General features: G+C 41.0%; 1 protein-coding gene across 2 annotated transcripts in view; it reads right to left on the bottom strand.

The window, feature by feature from the left end:
* Positions 1-27,122, bottom strand: part of nbeab (neurobeachin b) — a 212,246-nt gene that overhangs the window by 7,483 nt on the left and 177,641 nt on the right. For both annotated transcript variants that reach the window (XM_062419729.1, XM_062419730.1), the window contains 9 exons: positions 25,056-25,168; positions 15,180-15,320; positions 14,026-14,145; positions 10,330-10,482; positions 7,273-7,440; positions 2,541-2,630; positions 1,235-1,427; positions 331-402; positions 26-181 (listed from right to left, as the gene is read on the bottom strand). In XM_062419729.1, coding sequence (XP_062275713.1) covers positions 26-181; positions 331-402; positions 1,235-1,427; positions 2,541-2,630; positions 7,273-7,440; positions 10,330-10,482; positions 14,026-14,145; positions 15,180-15,320; positions 25,056-25,168 — 1,206 coding nt within the window. The remainder of the gene's footprint in view (positions 1-25; positions 182-330; positions 403-1,234; positions 1,428-2,540; positions 2,631-7,272; positions 7,441-10,329; positions 10,483-14,025; positions 14,146-15,179; positions 15,321-25,055; positions 25,169-27,122) is intronic.

Raw genomic sequence — 27,122 nt, 5'->3', positions numbered from 1 at the left:
AAATAGAGTTTACACTGTAACCTACCTGTCTCGGAGGAGTACACACGAAAGCTCTTGTCCCAGAAGCCACACACCAGGATGTAGCGGTTGTCAGCTGTCACCACGAAACAGTGTGTGGTGATTTGGATGCTCTGGTCCACTAGGTCTGTGATCTGACGCTTGTTGCTTCCAGTATTGTTAGCTATAAAAAGAAAGAAGACACACTGAGCACATGTGTCAATATCTGGACAACTACAAACAATTTCTACATTTTAAACAGAGTGTTGAAGCCAATATTAATATAAAAGTAATCAGTTCTGTTTGTTTTTAATTACAACATAACTAACTCACCAATCAGAGAGTCCATCTCTATGGGTAGATAATGGGCCTGCTCCAGAGAGTAACCTGGAGCTCCTCTGAGACCTGGATTCAGGCAGGGATACAGGAGGACATTAATCATTGAGGATATTCGTAACCACTGAATGTGTACATTCTTACATACACACAAACACACACACACCTGCTACCCTTTTCAAAGCCAAAATTAACTCAATTTCCTGCAGCTGATGGAAGTAATGGAGGTCGATCAGAAAGATTCCCATCTGTCTTACTGGGCTTTTGCTTTTTTGTCAAACTGAATGGAGACATTTTCTCTCTCATGCTAGAGAGTATTTGGAGCCAGTTTTGAAACAGCAACATGCCTCAAAGTTTGAAGGCCTTATTATCATCATTATTTTGAAACACCAAACCACATTGCCCTTCTCTCTGACAGAATGGCAAGGGTGTTGCAGCTGTGTTCATTAGTGTGGGAGCAGCCAGAGCAGCAACACAGTGCAGACTCTTTGGTCCTGAGCTCAGTGTGTTTCTACTGTGACAGATGGGGACGTGTGAGGAAAATGTGGTGCAGTTGCGGCCTAATTTCCTAGTAACCATTGCTTTGGCCCTCTGACCCTGAGGTGAGGCTGATTCTCAGGGAGGGGCTCTGTGGGTAATGTTGTTCACACATGTCTGAGCAGGAACATGTGGAAACACTCATGGTCAGCTTACCTGGGAGGCGCTAGCCTCTCACGTAGCCAGCTGGCTACAGCTCTATTATGAGTGGTGGGCAGGTTTGTGTGTGATGATGAAGTGATTTTACAGGGTCACTGCTGTAATAGGTATTGCACGTGGCATTGCACACTTTTTTTTTTACAAGGGCATGTCTGTCCAGTATGTTTGAACAGATCACCTGCCATATGCGCTGAGCTCCACTCACCAACTGTGTTGTGCCATCGGTTGACAGCGAATAGGCGGCTGCAGGTGACTGTGACCACAGCAGGTATGGTAAGATGTGGCAGGGTGTTAGCAGCCACGTGTGTTACTGGTGAATTTGATGGAAACTTCAATACCATGATGACATCTTGCTGCATCTGGTCCTTGAACATGAGTGGACTCTGTGGAAGGAAACACTATTGAGTAGAAGAGAGAAAAGAGGGAGTGTGGAAAAGGATGGAGGGGTGTGATGGAGGGAGAGGAGTAGTAGTAGTAGTAGGAAGAGGAAGAGGAAAGGGAAGGAACAGGAAGTCAAGGAATGGAGAAAATGAAAAGAGGTATAAACAGATGAGAGAGAAAGAATGGAAAGAGGCAATTAGTGTGGAGGTTGGAGGATAAAACTAAGTACAGACATAGAGGAGAGCTACATGGACTGACCCCCCTCTGGACTGTACAGTCAAACAAAGGGACTGGTCAGACAAGGGTAAGACATGGAAAACTGGAATGGAGTAGGCTGTACATATGAGATGATGCATACATGATACACATGTATCAGAAAGATTCAGTTTGGTCCACAAAGAAGAAGGATAAAAAGCTATTGCAGCTCTTTTGCTTTTGAAAATGTGCTTCCTTTCTCACCTTAAAATTCAACTCAACTTTTACATGTAGCAGGAGTAAAAGCAATGGAAGAGAGTGATCCTGACAATGCTCTGAGTTCTGGGCAAGATTCAGCTCTTATCTTATATCTAATTCTGGAGGCTTTTGACAGAAATGGACAGAAGTGGATGAAAACATTCACATCTGTTGCAAAAGTTAAAAAAAATGAACTTAAAGGTCTCAAATGGACCTACCTTACAACGTTTCTTGTAAGGAGAGAGACAGAGACAGCCATGTGGGGATAATGAGGGCTAGGCTGGCTATTACATGGATTAGACAGGGAAGAGAGGCTTATGACAGAAAGAGAGGAGCTACTAGGCCAGTAGGGAGCACTCTTCCCTTTACACCACTCAGCCAGTAGGCAGTAATCACTATAAAACGCTGCAGACAACCTGTACAGAAAATGCATTGTTATATTGCAGTTCTGTGACCTACATGAAGTAAGTCTTCTGAAATATTTATCTTTTGTTGTAAAAGACTGGATCAAAGGAAATATATAGAAGTGAGGAATCGGGGACATTTATCTCAATCTTTGTCTACCTATTAACACAGGCACGCAAACACACACCATCCAGGCTTGCACAGGTCCACACAACCTCCTTCACACACACCAGAGGTGCAGAGAATTTTCCCAGCATGCTCGTTGCTCTCACCAGGTGCATGGCAGAGCTGCGTGGAGGATGTGGCTCAATAAGCAACTGAGATGGCGTCTGTCCAAAGCTCTGGATCTGCGCCTCTGTGGCCTGCGGGGGAGAGAGAGGGGAGAAGGAGAGAGAGAGCGGCTGTCACAATCAATATGCATCAAAGTGATGGGTCAATGCGTTACTTGACAATGCAAGCAAATCCTAACTCAGCCGTGCCTCTGAGGAAGGGGGGAGGTAAAGGGAAAGGGGTGCACTCCCAATCCGCCTGGGTGCTCCCCCTTCCCCCCTTTGCCTGCAGAGTCATCCAAGTGTTAGTATGGAAGAGACAAGCCTTTTCCTATTAACATGCTTCAGTTAACCATTCCCATTTCCAGGCGCAGGGGCCCCCACTGCACAAACGTTAACCTGGAGTGACATCCAGCTAGGACTGCAGCAGGCCGGCTTGCTTTTAGATGTTATTGTGCTTGAAACAAAGAGGAAAAGCACGTGTATGCACACACACATATACCAATGAGGTAGGAAAAAGCACACAGGGTGATTTGGGTTAGGGAAGGTTAGGGATGAAGGATGATTTATGGGGTATAAAATATGAGTCTGTATGCTTGTGACTGAGAAGGAAAAAAACTAAAAAACAGCCCAAGTCGCACCTTGAGTAAAGTAAAGAAAAAAAACAGCACAACACTGGATAAATCAAGCCTTTACTATTATTAGAATATAACTTCCATTTACACAGACAAAGATCTCCTTTGCCTCCAGTGTGAAAGGGAAAAAAACAGGTATCAAGAGCTGCTGAGCTTGACTGAAAGTGGGGCACTCCACGGTGGGAGTGATTGATGTGACTGGAGCCACTTCCACCATCAGAGGGGAGCTTGTAGACGTCCGTCAATGCCACTGTGCACAATGGAACATACATCGCTCAGCCTTTCGCCTGCCCCTCTGACTGCCTGGGTGACTAGCCCTCATTTTCCTCTGCCTGTACACACCACTCACTATCAAAAGGACCCATTGGGTAGCACATGCCACAGTGGGAGATGTGGCAAGGGAAGTTTGGAGGTGACACTGGATTAGGACAGGCCACCTGCAAGCCACACAGTCGCCCCCAACACCCACTGGTCACTTCCTATCTTGCACAGCACCAAAAAAGGCGCTGTCCACACGGTTGAGTACTGTCACACTGCAGTGAAAGTTTCATGTGAGTTGGTGAGCACATTTGGCAATCATTAAGTGTTAGTCAGTGTTTCTTTACAACGCAGTCTGTCAAGTAATAAGCAACTGACATTATGGCTATTTAAGGTTAGGTTTGGGGTGAGGGTCACAATGACAATGACTCAAATGGGGCCATGTGGAAAACATCACCATATTTCTTGTGATATTCTATTACCAGTGAAACTGGGATGCTGCATGCCCCATTTTGGTCGTCTTAGACAACCTTGAAGCCAACAAATATTTCCAGAGTGCAAGGAGGAAAATATGTATGTGTTATGCATGTTGTGTTTTTGTGTGTGTTGTAGGGAGGGGGTCTGAGTTATTGAAGGTTAACTCAAGAACATGTTCTTCCACTAGATGATCAAAACATGTCAATATCTCTCAGGTGCTTCAACACTAATCCTCTCTGAGGTATTTCAGAAATGTATCTCTATCTCGGACTGAGGTGGAGAGCACTAAACAGGCAAGTTCATTAGTTTAAGTCACTTCAGGCTCTGCTTTTTCGTTGATAAGTGACACTTATGGCCAAAGCCATCTGGATGATCTCCCCTCCTAGCAACAACTGCCTTGCTTGGGTGAGCACCAAACATCCATCATAACGCACTGTCTGCCTAGCTGTCTCACTTTGTTCGCATATGATTTTGGGGTAAGTAAAAGGCTTCAGAGGTGAGTGGCTACAGCTCTCTTTCTCTGTATCTGCTGCTTGGTTCCCAAACTGGTGACAGAGACTCTTTGGAGGATGATCCCCCAACATCATACTCCAGTGCACTCATGCAAAGCAGCAACACAACAGCTCTGTCAGACAGAATGCAGACACGGCCTTGCGTTGACCCGCTAAGAAGCGTGGGATCATGCTGAGTCACGACACCTGAGATTGGCAGTTCAACTACAAACATGAAGCTGCACCACCTTTTACCTTTTGACAGATGTGGTAGATTACAGACATCAATTTGCTTTAATTTAGTACTTGTGGCTTTTAAGTGGTATAAACAGATTGTAAAAACAGATTTTATATCTTATATATACGAATATGCAAATACATAAAAATAAAACATTTACAGTGGAGTCCAAAAGTCTGAGACCATTTAAGGGAAAGTGGTCTTAGACTTTTGGACCCCACTGTATATAAAATTGAATTATCTAATTGCATCATGGCTTGCATTTTCTTGTGACGATTCTTTACATGCCAATGGAAATTTGTTTAAGATAAGCTTATCTGGATTTATTTTAATCCTTAAGTACAAACAAAGAATTGGCTTGAGGGTGTTTTTTCTGTGATAGCTTAGGAGTTGACATGTGCACTACTGTATGTGGGAGCAGAAATGTCTCCAAAAAAGTGTCTACCAGTAGGTGATTGTCTCTATTGTAGCTATCATCACAGACAATGCATGCTAATCCTATATGATATGTTTAACACATGAAGGGAGTTTTTTATTATTAAGGTCAGACATTAAAACACTTGTGTATCAGCTAGTATATCAGCTGATTCTAAAACCTTCATTGGCTAACCACGGCACACTTTTGTCTTTGTTAACCCAATAAATAGTCAGAAGAGGCAGGAGCGGCAGAGGCAGTGGAAGAGGAATAGAGTCCCACTGATGAATAATTTGTCTGTTTACTTTTGAGTGACATTGTGGGGTCTGAATCAAGGGGTTGCTGTCATGTTTTTCCATAAGAGAAGGCTGTCAGGAGGAACATCGCGGCGCACTGCTGTTCCGGCAGTGTGCCCAGTAGAGCTGTCACCGTGCCCTAAACCACAGGGTGTCATCATTTCCATCTGACACACGGACGGAAATTATCTTTCATGACCTCTAATTTCTTGACATTTCAAATGCCTTAATTGTTATGACTAATGCCAGTTCTGCAGTTTCACCTGTCATGCTTAAAATGAATCGATACCCTGGAGTCAATCGTCACATTTCAGCAGGTCCAAGCAAGTCATTCATTGGGTGCTTTTCCATGCTCCACCTCACTGACGCAGCCAGGCATTGCACAGACTGGCTTGTTTGGGATAGTAGGAGTGATAAACAGTAATGGGAATAATAGTACGATAAATTCTGCAGGAAATCACCTACAACATTACCATTATATTACTATTGACTGTGAAGGAAATGGTTCATTTAAATTAAACTATTTCACCTTAGAGCAAGTACAGTGGGAGTGGTGCCTGGAGAAATAATGTGATGGGGAAATTCTAATACTGGGCGTTCATTTATTTATTTATCTTTTATTTTCTACACTTAACATATTTTCAGGGTTGCAAAAGGTCATCTGAAAAATGATTTGCACTGTAATTACCTATGCACCTACTTTACAACTTATATATACAAGGAAATCAAACAATTATGTTCTAACATCCCAGTTTAGTAGACTGGTTCATGATGACATTTCAGGATACTGTTATGTTTTATTGCCTGAGGTTTACATATACAAGGTTATGCTTTATGTCACAAAGAAAAGAAGAATCCAACTGGAATGAAAACATGACTGAAGGTATGAATGCTTGTCTTAATTAGTGCTCATCATATCAGCATTATATCAGCTGCAATTAGCTGAGCCAATTTCTCTCTCCAGCACAAACACATTCACGTGTCACAATGGCGACTACATCAGCTAGGGACAATTATGGAGTCTGAGTATCAGGCTTCCTAATGTGCAGCTAACTAACAGTACTGTCAGCTCTCAAAGTAGGCAAGTTGGAAGACAGTGACAAACCTCAACCTGCCTGATGCAAAAAAAAAAAAGCCATAGTCTAAAATCTTTCTCAAAATAATGAAAACCAAACCTTCCACAATATTGTTTGGTAATTAGATCAGCCAAATCTTCTGCAGGTGATTTGCATAATGGTCACTTGATAAATAAAGGCGCCCCTGGAAGTGACAGTATATAAATGACTTGTTTTGCAGACAGCAGATGGTGGATATCACAGAGAGAGAGAGACGAGCTCACCCTAGAAAGTACCACAATGCATGCCAGCTGCTGCAGTCTCTGCTCCCCTTTCCCCTCTACGCAATTATGCTATTCACAAGTAGTACACTTGAGCTCATAGATATTCAATTAATTACTTAAGAACAAGAGGATTCACTCCCTCATCTATTGACTGAGTGACCTCTGTTGATTGATCAAAGGGCTCAGTCAGATTCATTGATCCGATTAAGGCAAGGAACATACAGTATACTCAGTGCCAGAAAGGAAAAAAAGATCTAAGACTAATGCAGACAGATATTAAAAGATTACTGTTTATCTAAAAGAAAGGAAATTAATAACTCACTCACAAAATGACAGTTACCACAAAACACACTCGATGAGTCAGCAGTTGTGCTTGATTCTCTCACGGTTACATTTGCATGACACAATAATTGATTGACAGATGCATGATATGAATGCTCCTGGAGCTGTAGCACATGCCAGGACAAATAGAGGCAGGAAGTTGCGCTTATGGCAAATTAGAGAGGGAGGGGTCAGTCACAATGGCAATGCATGTGGGTATGTGTGTGTGTGTGTGTGTGTGTGTGTGTGTGTGTGTGTGCCTTGCCTCTCTGAGCGAAGGGTCAGTGATACTGTCCAGGTTGACGGAGGCCTCGTAAGTCAGGTAGTGAAAGACGTTGAGGGCACGCACCGCCTCTGGGCCTCGCTGCTTGTAGCCGAAAATAAGGTCAATCCACTGATGCAGCTGACATGACACAAACTCGCTTTCCAGGGCCTGTCAGAGGAGTACAGGGCAATTAGAGGTGAGAGGCATACCAGCGGTGCACAGCACATGGACCAAAAGACACAATACAAATTGTACACCTACCACACTACAGCGAGCACAACAAAACACAGCCTACTTTAATGGACACAGATGATGACCTACCAGCACATTACATCACCAGAAAAAAATTTGAAAAAAATCACAAAACAACAAAAACTTCCATATAACTATAATGACATGTGTTTAACCTGTTTTCCTGCACATGAAGACCACAGAAAAATACAGGCACAGAAGCTTCATTTCTCCTCCTTTAAATGTAATCAGGTAACTCAGGATGAGCTCCTCCATATCAAATTCTCCTGTCCACTTAAAACACCAACCCACTATCTTTGGAGACAAAGAGATCAGTTCAATACTAACAGGGATCCAATTTACTGTAAAGCTATCCGCACAAGCAACACTGATAAATTACTTGCGAGAGTGAAAAAGGAGACAAGATTTCTTGTGAGTGTGTAAGTGAGAGAGTCACGATAAGATTTAAGGCTGGTGATTATTTTAAATATACCTATGGAATCTATGCAATGAGGGTTTGATGCATTGTTCCACAATATGGTACAATGTAATTCCCATGCATGCTAGTGTAAGGCTTTGCTAGAGGAATTTACACTCCTCCCCTAGCGTCAGGAATAACAGCCATTACCAACAAAGCCTGCTCAAGCACACAGAGGCAGAGTTTGCCACAGGGCATATCACTACAATTGAAAGTGGCACATGCAAAGATGGGAAGTGGGAGGAAGAGAGAGGGAGGGAAGGAGGGAGGGAGAAAGAGATGAAAAATAGAGTGAGAGAGAGAGAGAAAGAGAAAGAGAGAGAGAGAGAGAGAGAGAGAGAGAGAGAGAGAGAGAGAGAGAGAGAGAGAGAGAGAGAGAGAGGGAGAGGGGGAGGCAGGGAGATAGATCCACTGACAGAAATGAAATAATAGAGGAAGCAAGAGTGTGGGCTAGCTAGGGAACAGAACAAAAGAAAGACAAAAGAAACGGAGGCAGGGGACTATGATTTTCTGCGTGTGTGAATACTGGTCTGCGAATGTAACAATGCACGGAAACATCACAAATGTATCCTTCAACAGTGAGAAAATATCCACAGTAATCCTTTTTTCAGGCATCCCCTCTCCTTGTTTTGGAGATGCAGACATGCCCGTAACAACTCCCAGCTTCTCTCGCTTCTCTCTCCCCCCTCTCCACCTCCCCCCCACTCTGCCGGTGTACAAGCCTGATAGAGCTCGACCAGGCAGCGTGGGTAGAGCACAGGGAAAGGTCACCTCCGTAAGACCGGTCCAGCTCTGTCACTCCAGCTGAAAAGGTCAAGTGTGTTCCCACAGTCTCCTACCTATGATCTAAAAACACTGTGGCCTCTAACCTCAGGATAAATACCACACATGAAACTTTTTGTCCTCCTAACAGTACAATTGAGGATGCACTGGTTTTAGGGAGGAGCCCACTCATCAAGCCTTAGATTGATTCCACATTAGAAAGTGGAAGCATATTGTATGGATTATAATGTCACCACTCTTAACTGAGACAGTAAATTTTCCTAATTGTTATTAAAAATGTTGGAGTTTTAAATTATACATTTCAGAATAGTAATCAAAACATTAATGTAAGCAAAGTACAAACTGTATTATTATTCAATTCTCTCCTTTTAGTATAGCAGTCATCACAGAGTAGTCAAGCTGGGAAACATGAGCATGAGTATGTGTAGAGCATGTGTGCAGTCTACTGACACTGTGGCATAGTATGTGTGGGTACTGCAGCTCAAATTTTCCAAATAATTAGCTTTTGTCTAAATTGTAAGTTGACTACATGCAGCTTTATTTCAGCTTTAACAATGAGTTTATTCTAGATGTCAACATTTGTTAAAAATATGTGCTTTCTTTTTCTTTTTTATGGTCAAAATGCTACTCCGATAGGACACATGCAATGGCCATTCATCATGCAGCAGATTTTTTTGTGTTGTCTTTCATTAGGTTTAGCGGGGGAGAACTGCGATTTTCTCCAGTAAGTGATTCCAGATTAAAGGGAAAACAGAGTTTATGTGACGGCGAGAGACGGGTCGGATCTCCATTTCTGTCTCCAGAAACCTGCTGGGAGTTGTGGGCCACATGTTGATAGGCCGTCTGTATTAAATGTGCACATACCGACGTTCACACACATGCAGGCAGAAAAGGGCCCTGCACACTGCTAGAGTGATGAGGCCCGGCATTACAGACGGTAACACAATAGGGCAAACTTGCCCTCAGTTTTGTCCTTTAGTGACATCACTGGGGTCAGGGGTACAGTTTTAGTATTGAGCGGTGCACTTTATTAAATGCTTCATGAATAAGACAAGGAGACCCAAATGCATGGGAAGGTTAAAATGAAGAGAAGGAAATGGATTTATCAACGGCTGTGAGAAGGAGGCAGAAACACTAAATGTGAAGAGTTCATTAAAGAGGTACATCTACAGTCATTTACAGTATATCATCTCATCCTATTGTATATTTGGTACAGAATTGTATACCTGCAGCAGTGTATTTTGAGTACAAATTACACCAAAGTGTATAAAATGAAAAAATGTGCCACATAGTGCACCTTAAGATAATGAGCACAACTTCTACTGAAGAGTATGAGATTAATATCTAAATATAATTTAAAAATATTGTTTGCCATAACAAAGTAATCTATATATCATAATTTAAAAACAATATATGGTGAATTCAAGATGAGGACAACAACATTGTGCTGGCAGACAAAGAATTAATGTTTTAATACTACCTGAAAATGTTCTATTTTCTATTTTTTGACAATGTAATCATACAGGAAACTTAGAATGATGACAATGACAATGCTTAAACCTTACCATCCTGTTTATCCTAACAAAGTCTTCAGGTTTCTTGGCCCAGGCCGGCAAGTCCACGTCATGAACCATGGTCCCATCATCCCTCATTCCCAAATGGTAGCCATTGCTGTTGACAAACATCTCTGGTAGATAGTAGAACTCAGGAGTCAGTTCCTGTGTTTGAAAGGAAGAGGAAAGTTCATGTTATATAGCTGACTGTCAAGACCAAAATTTCACCATATTATCCACCAACAATTCAGCCAAGTGCAAGAAATAACATATGTGGGGACATAGCCACAAAAACAGAGAAAAAAGGTTTCTGTATCCCACTGAGATGAAGTGAGAATTCAAGGGGAAAGGTAACACAAACAAACTGAACAGCAGGCCACAAGAAGGCGGTGAGAGGTGCTAGTCCAGTTATTCCAGGCAGAGGTGTTAGGTGTGTTAAATGAAACTGGAACTGAGTTGGGTTTTTCACCCTGGTCTCTGGGCTCTTGTGATGGGGTCAGGACCTCGCAGTCGAGGGGAAGTCAGTATAGTAAAGGAGCCCCCAACGTAAAGCCTGGTGTGAGTCCATACACTGAAGAAGAGAGTAAATATTTACCCGACTATTCCTAAAGGAATTTCTCCTGTGTTGAAGGGACCACTCTTGTATTTTGACATCATTTAAACTTAACACAGGCCATTTTTCAAACATGCCATTCTTTTTAGACTTTTCACCATCCAGGCAGCCACCGATTTCCTTTTATTTAAGTACATTATGAATATCAGCTTGCAGACTTGCTTGGGTTATACACTACAGTGTTTTTTGCCGTTATTTTTTTGTCAAAGTTTAGAGACTGTTTTAAAAACTATAGCAAAAACTCATGTTTGCTTATTTATATAAACGGATTATGGATTTATCCCAATATCATTATTATTATATTTGGATTTGATTTTCTAATAATTCATTTTGGGCAAAGCTTTTTCACTGGGAAGTCTTGATATTTAGTTCCAATGAAAGCAACCAAAATTACCATAATTTCATTTTGACAAAAGAAAAAAATCCAATGAGACAACATTTAATGATACCTTATTCAAATTTCTAGAAGTTTGACTATCTCTAAATGAACAGATGGCTTCTTGTTGGGCAATCAATCAAAAATATGCCAGTTAGTTAGTTACTGGGCTAAAATGTGCAACTACTACAACGGATAGGGCCCTTTAAAGAGATTATTTAAGTAAAGGTATTATGCAATCGTAAATTAAGTACACGTCCTGTGATTTTGCAGTCTCCTTCCTGATCCCTTATCCTTCTGATCATACAGCTACGAAAGGATGAGTGAGTAAAGCCTCCACACAATGACGCATATGCACATGAGGAATGTGGATCCTTTGTCTCTGTCCTCATTAGCAAACACACACACAAGACAAGTTAAATGTTATCCTCTGCCTCTTAGCCTGAGATTATTACATTTCCAAGATATTTGAACTCCTTGTATTAGGAATGTTTTATGAACGCAGTGTTTGTCAGATTCAGTGGTACTATAGAGTTTTATATTGCCTATGGGATACATAACACAGCTTTTAGGCCCCTATAAATCACCAGGTTTTGAGAGAGCAAGTTAGCATGACATGGTACAGGCCAATAACACTGCTGGTCTGCTGTTGGTCACATTTCACCCTCCGCACACGACAAGGCCAGGAGTGAAGTAGCCATTCCTCTGTTTCCCTCTGTCTCTCAAATACACACACATAACCACACTTTCTCTCCCCTTTTTCGTTTCTAAACTTCCTGCCGTAACTCACCACCAAGCCGTTAAATCTGCCAGCTCCGTTTTCAAACCACCCTCCCATGGCAGCCATTAATTCTGCAACAGCATCGTAATGGGCTAACAAGTCAATCACACAAGCCTCCATTGCTTTACACTGTGTCACCTTAATGACATGTTCGTCAGAATCTGTCACCAGTGGAGTGCTGCTAGATTCCATCAGACAGCATGGTGGCAGATTGTGTGTGTGTGAGTGTGCCCATTACTTCCAACAAAAGTCTGTTTTTTTTTGCCCATGGGTGGCTGCTGTGCCAATTTAACATAACTGTGTGCGCTCACATGCAGAAATTAATGAGAGGTATGGATGCACTTTAATGACGGGGTGGTCGAGGAGGTGAGGTCCTGGTAGGAGCAGGGTTGTTTCCATTTGACTTGCTCTTTTAGGAGGTCATCCCCATCAGGGGTTCAACCACCCTCGGTCTTGTCGTCATTACTGCTGGAGGAGGCCGGGGTTAATGAAGGAGAGACCCTGGTAAAAACAAGCTGCCTTTTAATCAGAAGTCTGATGGCCTGCTCAATGGACTGGGCCAAAACTGACCTTAACCTCCGCTAAGTCTCAGTCGCTACAAGGTGGCCGTGTGTGCATGCCGTTTGTGTGTGTGCTCACATGTTTAGCTGCCTTTTGGAAATCTATTTATTTTATTTCATGTTATCATGGATATGACATTATTTCCCAAGACAGAAACCATTTAGAAAATAATCATTTTAGGCGTAGTATGTTCAAGATTACTAATATAAAAAGGGATAGAAGACATGATAATAAAAATAAATAATGCAAGAGATTATAAAAAAGGGAAGATAGCAATTGCTAATATTGTGATCAGCCTTGTAGTCAATTGCCTCATAATATAGCACTATTGCAGCATAAGCTAACCAAACAAGCTCTTGCATAATATTTCTCTCCCTCTAATACATTATGAAATACTGTTAGTAATTCAGCATTGTCATCCACAGAACAATTCCTCCCCTAATAGATCAGTAACCATGTTATGTGTGTAAAAACAAATGCATGCAGACATACAAGTAGTTGAAAGTAGCCTGTATTTGTTAACAGGGTGGCGTTTGACTATTCAGCTGTTCGCTGGCTTGCAGCTTTCTGCCTCTGCCTCACAAAGATTCTTGGCTCTCCCCCAGATCCTGGCAAGTAAAAGCCCTGTCTGTACATAAAAGACTACATTTTAAATAGCTTTTGTCATTAATGCTTTATTAATTGCCTGGGGCAACACTACCGAATACAGGGTGTGCTAGAAATATATGACACTTTGAGGTCAGTGCATATTCCTGCTGCGTGTTATGCAGTGGGCAAAATGGAGGCGAACCAGCAGGGTTCAGCGTTTTCGGCGACTGCTCTGTGGATTTGCAGAGGGAGGGCTTTGTCTCTTTCTCAGACGCAGCCTTTGTTCAAACTCATGAGTGCTTGCATGCACAGATACAAGATGAGTCTACCTCTGAGATAGTTTGTTTTCTGCAGGAGATAAATCAAATGTGCTTTTTCTAAGTGCTCAGGGTCTTCATGTAGTGATTCGCTGTTTGGATGAGGCATTTATAATTAATGGTATGTATTTTTGCAATGGCACACTAACTGGGGAGGGGAGCATAGTGGCTTGGTATAGTTATATTGCCAATTATACATACTGTATAGCTGCAGTTTTGTGGGTAGATATAACCTGCAATATGATATGATATTTTATTATTACTGTTGTTGGAATTGGACACCTAACTCCGACAGACCCATAAATGCAGCTTAAACAACGCAATAAACAAAGAAAATGTAGATACTAGATAATGATCACAGATTTAACTTCCAACCTCCCTGTATTTGGGCACTAGTTTTCAGATCTTCAGTACTAGACCTGTGCATCCACATAAATGAAAAAGATGACTTTGCTTTTGTTGTGATCCTCACCTTCACATCAGATGTGTCCCTCTGACAATTCCTCCAGGAGTGGGCAATGCCTAAAAAGGTTCGGTCTGGGTGGTCAAATTTGTTGCTGTTGGCACTGAGGAAGAACGTGGTGAAGGGCTCCTGAGGAGAAAGCAAATTCAACATCACAATGATGAACGATCTCCTTCATTATCTTTTCCACCCTGTTGTCATTCATTTTGATTGCAATCATCATAATCTACATGATAAAAATCTCAGTACTGTTCTGAACTTACGACATTACCGTGCAACTTATTCAATATACATGTGATTTTTCTGCAATAGATCATTGTTATTCTTTGCTATAGCAGAATGAGGAATCTCTGTAGAGATCAGTCATTCATTGTATCCAGGCCTGAGGGAGAATTAATTAGTGTTCTTCCTGAGTACAGTGAGCTACAATGATAATTGGCTCAAATTTGGTTTTCTAAGCCTGAGATGGTGATCATTGCCGGTTGGAGCGGATGGATCACTCACCAAAGGAAGAAAGGGATTGTGGGAACAAACCCACAGAGGCCAATCTAACTGCTGTCAACAGAACTCCCTCAGTTCATCATCCTCTCTCTACTAATGATGGGGGAGGGGGAGAAATACAGTACAACTCCCTGTAAAGCTGACTTCAAAATCTAATGTACACCAACTCAAAGAGGCCATGTGGGTTATAAGGGCCAGTTGTGAGGGGAACAGATTGGGAAAGAGGGCGCATGTGCCTCCTCCTTCTCTTTCAGAGTAAATGAGGACAGTGCTCAGTAACCTTGATGGACATGTCTCCAGCGCTCACTGGGTTGCCTGAAACACATAAACCTGTCACAGCAGCCTCTGTAAATCATTACCCAGCCACTCTTTATTTAGTTCACATATGCTGGTTTACTGGCCTGTGAAATGTGTTTTCTGAGCGCCATTGGTCTAACTGGGGCCCAATCAAATTGAGATGTTGAGCTGTTTCCTGTGCAGAAGCCGACAGACCTCAAAGTAACAGCATCATCAAGTCTGACAAGTGACAATCAACTAATGCAGACTCAAAAATGAGGATGTGGGTCTGCATTCATTCCTATACAGAGGCTTGACTGTCTTCAGCTTTTTGAAGACAGTACAGTAATGAGTGTAAGGCGAGTTGAAAAAGTGATTTTACTCACTATTCTGATGAGCCAGTGCAGAGTGGAGGCAGCTGTGGAGTAGTGGGAGTTGTAATGACAAGGTGGCGTCTGGTCGTCTTCCCAAGTCTCATAGCGTTCAGCATAGAATGCTGCACGCTTTGGATTCAGAGCCCCAACAGGCTAGAAAGAAATGAAGAAATACAAAGCTCACTCTTTACAATTAAGCAATTTATTATTTTTGTCATCTGCATGATTAAAATAAAGCTTTAAAGTACCATGTAATTTAAGGTTTTGTTCTTAACCATGTTGGATTCTGTGCCCCAAATTTATGTTTGTTGTTTTACTGTAAATTAGGCTTAAATGTTTTACAACTTAATTTGTCTATAATATTCTCTCAATAGCTTCTGACTTCATCCTCTTTGTTTACATTATCCCATAAACACCAGATATTCTTCATTGTTAAAATTTCAAAACTGTTGATTTCTATGTATCCATGAAGGTCATATTTGAAATACAGTATGTATGAGACAGCAATGACATTCAATACCTTCTTTCTTGAATCCAGGTACTACCATTATCTGGCAATTCATAAAAATAATAGTAATGGGTAAACACTTCACTTTACAAGTATTAGACCAAAGCACTTGTTTTAATTTACAGTGTTATTAAAGTGTTTTACTCTGCCCATTTTAATATTATAGTAACAGAAGAAGCTGGACAACCAAGTAACTCATGTTTTATAGGCAAAAATGTGATATTACTTGTATAATGTAGTCTAATTTTCCTCATTTATCATGCAACTACACGAGGTCCACACACTGTCGGTCTGGTGAAAGGACAATGACCTGATCCTGAACACAAAAAAGACAAAGGAAATGGTCATTGACTTTAGGACTGTGCATCAATGGTGAGGTGGTGGAGAGGGTTACCAGCTTCAGGTTTCTGGGGTTCCACACCACAGAAGATCTCACCTAGAGCCGGAACGTTTCACATCTCATAAAAAAGGCCCAAAAAATACTCTTTTTTTCTGAGGACCCTACAGCGCAGCGGGCTGCCCAAACAACTGCTGATGAACTTTTACCGCTGCACCATACAATTCACCTTGACATACTGCTGTACAGTGTGGTATTCCAGCTGCACTGCTACAGACAGGAAGAACCTGCAGCGAGTAATTAAAACATCAGATCTCCTCCCCTTCCCATGTTAGAGGACATTCACTCAATCCACCTACAGAGACACGCAGAAAGCATCTTCAGAGACCCAACCCACCCTGGACAGTCACTTTTTTCCACTCTCCCATCAGGCAGACTGAGAACCATCCGAGCAAGCACTAACAGACTGAGAAACTGTTTTTTTCCCTCGGGCTGTGGGCTCTAAAGCAAATATAATATGTAAATGCAAACCAGTGCAATATTCTCTATTTTTCTATAACCAAATTATTTATGTATTGACTTTTTATATGACAATTATTATTTATTCTGATATTTTAAGGCAATTATTTATTGTACACCTAGTGATTTACATTTTTGCTACTATTTTTGGAATGCTTTGGAAAGTTTTGTTGTATTGTTTTATCAGTGCAATGACAATAAAGTATCTATCTATCTATTTCCTACATGAACCACCCGATATTAATTGTTTTTTAAGTCTTAAATTAGAAACAAATTCTACTGCAAACAGATACAATACTTCTTATGACCGGTCTGTATTTTAAATTAAGTTTTAATGATAATGCAGTTATTTGAGAGGGTTATGGAAAAATATTCACTCCATATACTTGTATCCATATAAAATTAACTATTTTTGGTGAAGCTCTTAGTATGTGAAATGGCTTTGGTTCTTGCACCACAATTTCTAGTCAGCACCTTCTGGCTGCTATTCATACTACATCTATAGTGTATACCAAAGCAACACAATGATTTGCTGCTAATACTCACATCATGTAGTGACGCAACGGTTCAAACTCCCTCTAAGTAACTTTATTAAAGACCATGCCACAGTACAGGCAATGAAGCTACAGTACGTCCACTTTGATTAAAATATGTGTATATTACTTGCTTGTCCATTACTTGTGTGTTGAGCATAATTAACAAAAATAGGCTTGTAGAGTCTCAGTAGTTCCCTGTTAGACTGCATGTGGTGAGGGCAGCTAAGAGGCTAAGGGAGAGTTCAGGGCAGACAAGGAGCTTTACTCTGGGATTTGTCTGTCGGACCCCATTATTCTCCTGAACCCTAAAAAGTTCCTGTTGCGCTGTCTTCTGTCTGGAATTTACAAGGGTATGGTGGCAGGGGTGAGCAGGATGGCGCACTGAGGGTGGAGGGAGGAGATATGAGCGCCTCCTGCTAAATGTTGTGAGTAATCCATGTGGATTAACCCTGGCTGACCTGATTTACACCCAGCATACCCACCAAGCCAAACACTTTAGTAAGCACTGCTACTCCCATGTGTGTTCAGCCCTTCTGTGCTACTGGACACTTGCTAATGTGAGTCACCAGGACCCACAAAATGGTCTTAAAATGAGTATGAGTATTATAATCCAGTATTTATTGTGGAAAAACTGTATTAGACTGTATTACATTTTACATATTATTATGACATTATGCATGCTATTATAAAAGCTCCCAACAATTTCCTATTATTAATGTAAGAAATAGAAGAAATCCCAAACCAGCCTTTTAATGGTAAATAGCGGTGCTTCAAATTGTCCAAAATGCTAAATGAGTAATGTACAGTGTCAACACTCAAACTACAAATCTCAGAAATCATAAAAACTCTCATATTCGATGTTCTGCATTTGAAGAAATGCCGCCTAATTATTGTAAGGATATAAAACAGAAAAAATAACATCAGTGCTTTTTTTTTTGACATCCATCCAATTATTTCATAGTTAGACCAAACCTTGGATAGCATGGTTCATTATTTAACCGCAGCCTCAGTAATAACTTCAATATTGTACTGACACCATCGCTGGGTTTTTGCCCTTTGGCGGCTGTTTCACTTTCATGTGTTCTTATGGCAACAAAATTACTCTCATTAAACATACGTTTAGTGGTGAATAATTTGCCGTCTCTGCCTTTTCAATCACCCAATCCAATATAAGAGCCTCCGAGGCATATTGGCAGTCAATATTAATATACTCAGTACCAGTGATTTGGTTATAGAGGGGGGGAGGGAGGCTGGTAAAGTAATCAATGGCAGCTTTTCTACCTGAAAGCTGCAGCTCAGAGGTCAGAAGAAATAAAATAAAATCCTTCATTTCAAAATTGTCTGAGATGGATGCCTAAAAATAAAGCCACTTTAGCCTAACATTATTAAAATTTCACTGGTATTGTTTCAGCTGGGTACAGTTTGTATTCAAACTCGGTACAACAGACAGTCTCCTCGTCTTTTAGAAAATTACAGTCATATCCGTGTGTGGCACAACCCACATGCTTGAAGCTCAAAGTCAAAATTAAATGGGGCCAGTTTTTCTTTTGGTTCTTCCTTAAAATTGAATGGCAGTCCACATCAGTGTTAGCACAATTGAATAGACTGAAAGAGAAGTTTATTGAGATCTGCATAGATTTATGAGGTGATAATAGCCTTGCATGTGACGTCTGGGCCCAGCTGGATCGGGGTGCAAGCCTCAAGATGTCTCACACTCTGTAAAACCGCCGCTAGTTTAACTAATGCAGGTTTGAGCTGTATGAAAGGTCCAGGTAAAACATGTGGCAGAGGCAGAAGAATCAGGAAAAGACAGCTGCAGGTAAAGGTAATGAGTGTGAGAGAGGAAAAGATAAACACTTCACGTTACAGGTATTAGAACCAAAGGTCAGACTGATTGGCAAGATTTAGTTTACAATGTTTTACTCATTTTATTGTCATGGTAACAGAAGAAGATGTACAACAACCTAACTCATGTTTTTCATCAGTAAGAGTATGTGATATGACCCATATACTGCTTAAATGGAAACTTTGGGATTTTTCAACGTGGACCCCATTTTCCCATCATTTTTTGTCTAAGTGACTAATGGGGACAACCGTTTTTGAAATAGGTCCAGTATTGAGCAAGAGCACTTTAGCTGGCAGTGGCAAAACGGGCTGTAGAGTAATCCAATGGAGCAAATGCACCCCTTCAATGTCATGTACATTAACTAAAACTACTTGTTTTTGCCACTGACATGCTCAGATTGTTATTATGAGTGACTGACAACATTATGGAAGGACCATACATAGAAATAAAATATTTTTCTTTACCTTAAGCTTGATCCGTCCAGTTTGTCATTGTGTCTAACCAAGAGTCGCTCAATAAGAAGTCTCACTCTGAAATTTAGTGAAAGTTGAGTTGTTGCAGGAAGACAACGGTGGAAATGTGAGTGAGAGTTGGAGAGCGGAGTTGTGGGAAGAGTTTGCAGTGTTTAAGTACAGAAAGCATAGCTTACTTTTATCTTTTTAACTTTTATGGATTACATTGCAGCCTGTTTCGCGGCTGCTGGCTGAATCACTCTCTCTCAATACTGGACCAGTATCAAAAACTGTTATGCCAATTAGTCATTAAGTAAAACAAATGATGGAAAATAGGGTCAAGGTTGATTGTGAAGTTTGCCTTTAAAGGGATTTCATTAGCTGAAATTCAGTTATCAACTTTAAATTTTTTCACTTGCAAAAAGTAGACTCAAACTCCATTCTACTGCTATCAGCTTCTCTACCTTTCCATGAGAGTAAACTCACCACAAACACCTCCTGAATGAAGAACACAGTTACAAGGTAGGAATCCAATGATAGTTTACTGACAAGTTATGTCCTGTTAATTATCTTACTTGGCTCTACTTCAATAAAACAAAAAAATGTTCTGTGTTCCTGAGCCAGTACGTAGAAGTATAATATAATGAGATGTTTTCTACGTGTCTGCTGTTGTGTACAAGTAAGAATGCTTTCATTTTGTTTTCTCGAAAACTTGTGTTGGTGAACTTGTAGATGTTTTTTATTATCTCTGGTTGCTGTCATCTTTACGGGAATTTTCACCTGGCACACTGCTCAAGCTGGGACTTTTACAGATTACTTTTACACATTTTGGAGCTATACACCAAACTCACTGAAATGTTTTAAAAAAACACACTAATCAACTAGCAATTTCGCAGGTGATTTAATGCAGTTCCCTGTATTGATGTATATAATGAAGCATGATAGATGTAACATATATTTATAGAAAGAAGGTGCATGTGCACTGTAAAAATACAAAGATGAGTGATAAATTAAGATAAAAATCTGAATAAATGAGAGGAGAAGGAACAGTGAAGCTGTTTTGTCTTGTGGTGACCCAAAACCTAACACAAGACACATGGTTTTTACTTTAATTTGCCAACCATCTGCATATAAAAACAAGGTTGTAAAGCACAATCTTAAGATAGTGGGGTTGTTGTATCCTCCAAAATCAACATCAGACTATAGAAATGTTGAACTTAGAAAGTGCTCAGCAGTGTACTCTTCTGCTTGTGCACATTTGTGTCCCAGCTTTGTTTTGTTATTCATTGTGTTGCCCTATTGGCGCACGATAGTTATGATTGCAGTTGCACTTATGATATTTTGTCTAAATGTTTAACACAATTGTCTAAGCTCAATATTTACATGCTTTGATACAATCTTGTATATTAACTTAAGATTAGTCCTATCTGCCCTAACCTCAGATGCACATTTTATTGAATAAAGCTAATGTTTTAAGCAAAAACAGGCTAAAACTTATCAATAAAAAGAACCATGTGGAATTATAATGAACTGACCTCTGGTGGACTTGAAAAGGTGGAGTCTAAAAGAGACACTACTGCAACAACATGTTCACCAAGAAAATTCACTCTCAGCTACAAGAACATGTAAGCTTTGCACAACGTGGCTCCCATACTGTTGTTCCAGGAGAGTCAATGCATAAAGTAAACTGAAAGGCTACTTCCAGGTTCATCCAAATCCTGTATATCTCTACCGAGCCTCAGTGTGCTGCCTTTGCCATCAGAAAACATGCTATAAATACATGTATGGAATATTCTTTATTTTCCTCTGAAATGTCAAATTAAATTCTCTGGTTAAATAACACAAATAAGTGTGTCCCACTTGCGTTATACTTTTATACCTTGTTTTGACTACCAAAGAACAGTAACATATATACGAAAGGTGTATGACTGACTGCTATTTTATTAAAATATTATAATATAAAATAGTTTTATTAAAAAATGCAAACCCAGTGGTGCCTTTAGTCCTGTCATTCTCACTATCTGTTTAGAAGCTCAAACCAGCCTCTGCTTACCTCTACTCAACAAAGAATAATCACTTCTTCCTTTTTCCCTGCATTGCATTTCATACTGATCACAGACATAAGACCATGAAAACAACTGGTTTAGACAGTTCCACACTTGCTCCTTTCTGAGTTCATTTCTTGGATAACACCTGACCCAGAGAAATACAGCAACACAACTAAACAAAGTATGATCAAACGCAGATTTGGCTTCACGTTCAATCAGGATCATTTCTGGTGTTGCAGTCCAAAGATGCAGGAAATTAACGGGGCTGTTGGTGAGTGTGTATACAGAGAGTGCCTCCATTTGTTTGGGTATATTTAAGCTACCTCCCAAAGAGTCGCATATTGCATTTTATATTTCAAAAGAAATTACATTACAGTATGCTTCTATGGTGCTCTGTCAAGAGCAGTTGCAGTCGTTTTTGCTTGCCTTGTCAGAAGCATGGCTGCATGCAGCTCCAGTCTAATGCAATCAAGTTGCTCCAACTCAAAATAAAGCAGATGTGCTCCCAAACAGTGTGACTGGAGTGGAAGTGAGGGTGAAAAAGGCTCCATTATGGAAAGAAATGGATGGAGGGGATATTTATAGAACCCACGCTCTGTCTGCGTTAGTCAGAGTGTGTCTCTTAGAGATGATCAGCTTTCATTGAGGGCCACAGCAAAAACAGTGAAGGAGGCTGTTAGATTCAAAAGCAGTCTCTCCATCTTAGCACAGCTCATCCAAAATATGCTTACAAAGGTTTCCTGAGGTAAATCAACAATATCAGCTCTGTTTTTGTTATCTTAAGTAGGAAAATATGTGTGTAAACACTTTGAACTGCATGGATTAAGAAATGTGCTTCTTTTTTTTTTCTTGGTCTCTGTCTATTTAAAAACAATATTTCACATAGGATATAATAAATTCTGGTCAGCGGATAAAGACAAACGCAGAGTTAACCAACATCTGTTCCTTTTGTCTTTTTACGCAATTATGTGAATTTCTAACACATCATTTAACAGCTATGAGGAAAATTAGCTTCCCCTGGCCTTATCTATCACCCACTTGTCACTCCATCCAGAAATAATCATTAGAATCTGATGAAGCACTTCACTGCATGAATGTATCTGACATCCAAATATGCAGAACTCTGGCCCGGGGGCAGTGCTATGCAGTGTTCAATAGCACAGTTCACAGCTGACTGAATCCCCAACCAGCAGGTAATTGTAGGTGTGTGCAGCAGGTTTGGGAGGAAATTATTTGGCAGATCAGCGCAGAGCTCCAGCCGTTAAAATAATGCTGTCCATCAAGTGGCAGTCACATGGATTTGTCAAACAGGTCTCTGGTATGGCTCTGATGTGTGGGAAAGAAATCCTCCTGAATTGTGCAATGACATCGTGGGATCATTTGAGAACGACTGAAGTGTGTTATTGATGTTTATAATTTAGCTTCAGTTACAATTCAGCTGGTACTATAACAGTTACAGTTTATTGATGTAATGTTGCAGCTGTAAAGTGATGGATAATGTTACATGAGATGATTTGATGTTATTCAACTGCAGAAAAAAAACTAACTACTACTTATAACACTGTCTAAATGGATCTATTGCAACATGTATAAAAAATTGTCAAAATTGAAAACTGACATAAAATTCTTGCCCAGATAAATAACACACATATTTATTATTTGATCAGTTTCAGATTTAAATCATAATTTTGCCAATTTGTAACAGAACTGCATTGTATATCTTTTAATGCATATGTTCAGACTACTTTTAACAATTGAAAGCTTTAACCTCTAATGTTAAATTAAAAAACAAAAGTTTTGTAGGTGCTTGTGTTTATATTCTTCAAAGTAAGGTATCCTGCTGGTGTTGGTACCACAACTCAAGTATTGTATCGTATAGTATCAAAAAATGTCAAATGATTGCCAGCCTGAATAACAATGCATACAGCATACATGGCACACAGCCACACCCACCGGACATACACCTTAGAGAGATGCACAGAGCCCCAATACACAATGAACAAATCTCTAGAGACCATGCAGCTAGCTCTGATCCATAATTGAACAAAAGGGCAGACCAAGCAGGGAGCAGAAATGTGGGGGCCTCTGTTCCTCCCTGCTATTCTAGCTGTGAACTTTTGGAGGTAAGAGCCCCGGGGTTCCAAGGACAACTGTCAGGAGACACGGGCTGTGAACTCATGCTAATGAAGGCAGCTCAGTCCTGTAAACAGCATGGGAGGATGTCACTGGAATACATTACAATACATAACTGTCTCCCCAGGGCAGCAGGGTTGCACATGGCTCAGGCCTGATCATCCCCCTCAACACACATATGCATGTATACACACTCATACACACGCACACACACGCACACACACACACACACACACACACACACACACACACACACACACACACACACACACACACACACACACACACACACACACACACACACACACACACACACACACTCACTCACCCAATGGCTCTCTAAGCCCACCTGGATACCCCACAGGCTGGAGCCGCCAAAAGTGCTGAGATGATGGCAGCAAAGACGTGCAACTGAGCAGTTTGTCCAAAAACATTCTGCGTTTACTGAAATGTGAAGAAGTGCTCCAGAGCAGTGGGAACTCATTTTTCAAATTCATAACACTCTATCTAACTTGTTCCTGATTCTTTGATTGTTTCATCGTAACTTCTTTTTCTTATTTATTTCAAGTTCTCTTCCTCTCCCACTACATAACACGGCACACACATGCCTTGAAAAGCTGAAAATTGATACAAACTGTTGAGAACTGAGATGGCAAAGTGAAGCTCTTTGTCAGAATGTCGGCGCTTTGAAGGAAACAAGGGGGAATGAGGGAGCGATAAAGTGAGCGAGAGAAAGAGAGCTCAGACAGGAATGCGACTGTTTTCAGGTCAGTGAGCTGCAGTGTGCGTGTGCGAGAGAGGGAGAGAGAGAGAGAGAGAGAGAGAGAGAGAGAGAGAGAGAGAGAGAGAGAGAGAGAGAGAGAGAGAGAGAGAGAGAGAGAGAGAGAGAGAGAGAGAGAGAGGGGGTGGTAAACCAGTAAACCAGGCCACAGTTTGTGGTAGGGTGATCTGCTTTTTCCCCTTCATTTAAAGACAGAGCAAACATAACGTTGAACTTTATCTCCTAGGGTTGTGGGGCATTAGTGTCATTGTGTCTGAGCTCTTGTGATTTGGCAGCGTTAGCAGAACTCTCGCTACTGCACAGCTTGATGTGTTTTCGACCTGCCACAATTAGAACGACTTTCACTGCAATGCTGAGCTGTGCTTGTGACCTGCTCTTATCAGTTCATCAACCTTCAAAATAAGTCAAACTCAAGCAGAGACTAAATGTCACTACTAAGAACTGAATTACTAAATGGAAACATTTGGTGGATACAATTAACAGATATCCAAATGTTGTGCTGAATCTTTGATACAAGACAGTATGAGATTTGAACATTTTAGGAAGTTACAATCAGCATTTTCCACTTTCCGCATTCCACCTCTGCATGTGTTTGCTTTACCATTAAATATGTATTCTTTTACAGTCTGGGCCTTTATAAGAAAATCTGCTCCACTTAGAGCTGCCCCTTCTTGCCCCGCGTCCCCTCCTCCATCATACTGAGGTGTATGGCCAAGGGGCTTTAGTACCTTTGAGAGATCTCTGAAGTTCCCTGGTAAGGTCAAGTCCAGCTCCTCTGAGTCGTAGTTGGTGAGGACCCAGGGAAAGACCGGGTACTGGTTCAGGTCATTGTACGTCCTCCCTAGACACACAGAGCAGACGGAAATCTGTGAGTGATGAAGGGTTGGATGGGAACAGAGGGGTTGAAAGCGGGGCAGGGTACACTCGAGGCTTCAGTTACTTTGGGGGATCAGCATGCAACATTCCAACAAGCCCCCAATCTCTGGACCCTCCGTCAGACACACTTCCTGTCTCATAGGGAGTCTGCCAGGGAAACACGTATACTAATGGTAAGCTTTGACTGCTGCGTGAGAATGTTTTCTGTGCTCCCCATGCCTTAGCCTGCTGAGTGTAATGTATCAATGGACTGTGGGAGTCTTTAATTTTAAAGCCTGCATACGTATTTTTACGTTGTAGGGAATGGATGTAATTAGAGAGATATAGGTTCTTCTGGGGGCCATGACTCCACACGCTTAAAATGTCACTGCAAGTTTGATCCGCTGATTGGCCAGATGTGAATTATGCTCTGGCAGTGGGAATATGGTTTTCAGATGGCAAAACGTGTCATAGGAAATCCATGGGAAAAGCAGAGAGCATGTAACATTTTGTCACTGATGCTCTACTTTTCTTTTGAAGATGACACTGATACAGCTGTGAGGTCAGGTGGTGGCCAGTTGTAATCCAGGACGGGGATAGGTCTGCTGTGGATGGTTTTGTTGAATTTTTTACAGCTGTTAATAAATCAATATTAAAGCGTAAATTCAAAGCAAAAATGACAGTAAAAAAAAGGCAATGACATTTATTTTTACTCACTAAGACAAATGAAAGTAAATTACAAAAGGAAGAAATGTCAACTATAAGGTCTGAACACATTCCTATGATGTCCTTTCTTAACACAATACAAGTGTTACCACATATTGGCTCAGACACATTTCACATTTGGGTTTTTTTTCCTCTCCAGTGTTGATGATTACTCGTGTAGGTCAATGGAAAGTAGAAAGTCACAAGTAGCATCATCACACAATGATGACTGCAAGAATAAGACACTCCTGTACATTTTGCATTGATAATGTTACAATTTTTTGTGATTATTGACGTTAATGAAGCACTTACAGAAACCAAGAATAGCTCAGATCTGCAAGTTTAATTGTATAATGTGACATTCTATCTCCATATCACATTATAAGCTTTCAAATCAATGTGGTATCAAAAGACAATAAGTTAAATAAGATAACTATTCCTAAATCTGCTAGCTATAGTCATAGAGTTATTTAATGATTACGTACAAGATTTTCTCAACCAATCCAGCAGGTATGTCTCTGCTCGCTCATGGAGCGCAGCACATCGCCATTAGAGAACCTAAATCTAGCTGAGCGAGTAATAACGTCTGACAGGCTAGTCAATGCTAGGGCTTCTGAGAAGTAGCCAGGGTCTCGGGGAAGCTGGAGAGCATAATTATCCAGGTTAATGCCACATAGTGAAAAGACATCATCGGGCTGAATGTTGAGGAAGAGTCAGGGGCGTTGGTGTGGTTAGACCATGGTGCTGAGGCCTGGGTTAGGATGGCAGGATGTTAATAGCAGTGGAATAGTGTTTAATTAGAAGACCACTTCCCATTCGCACCTCTTCCCAGCACTTCACCCCCCGCCTGTCTACCGCCCACACTATTCTGACATCCCTGTCAGCCCAGGTCATTACCAGGGATTTTTAATGAATTTTGGGCATGTTTTTCTGTCTGCCTTACATCTAATTAGCTGACAATAATGTATCGAACTCAAGCATGGGCTAAATATAAATATGCATGAATATGCAGTGAGAGAAAGGATGACACTTCTCAGAGCAAAGTAGCGTGCAGTCGCTCTCGCCTCCCCTGTTAGTTGCAGTTCAGATCAGAGAGTCGACAACAGAGCCTCTCAACTCCACAGACACACATGTCTATGCTCTCACAAAGCCAGGCACTAATTATCTGGCAAAATCTGCTGTGCCTGCTCTTTGCTTCAAACAGCAGACTCCTACGAACACTGAAGCGTACCGCG

This window comes from Scomber scombrus, chromosome 5 (genome assembly GCF_963691925.1).
Source record: "Scomber scombrus chromosome 5, fScoSco1.1, whole genome shotgun sequence".
Classification (NCBI taxonomy): Eukaryota; Metazoa; Chordata; class Actinopteri; order Scombriformes; family Scombridae; genus Scomber; species Scomber scombrus.
The sequence above is the reverse complement of the archived record's forward strand: the minus strand, read 5'-3'. Positions and strand labels throughout refer to the sequence as shown.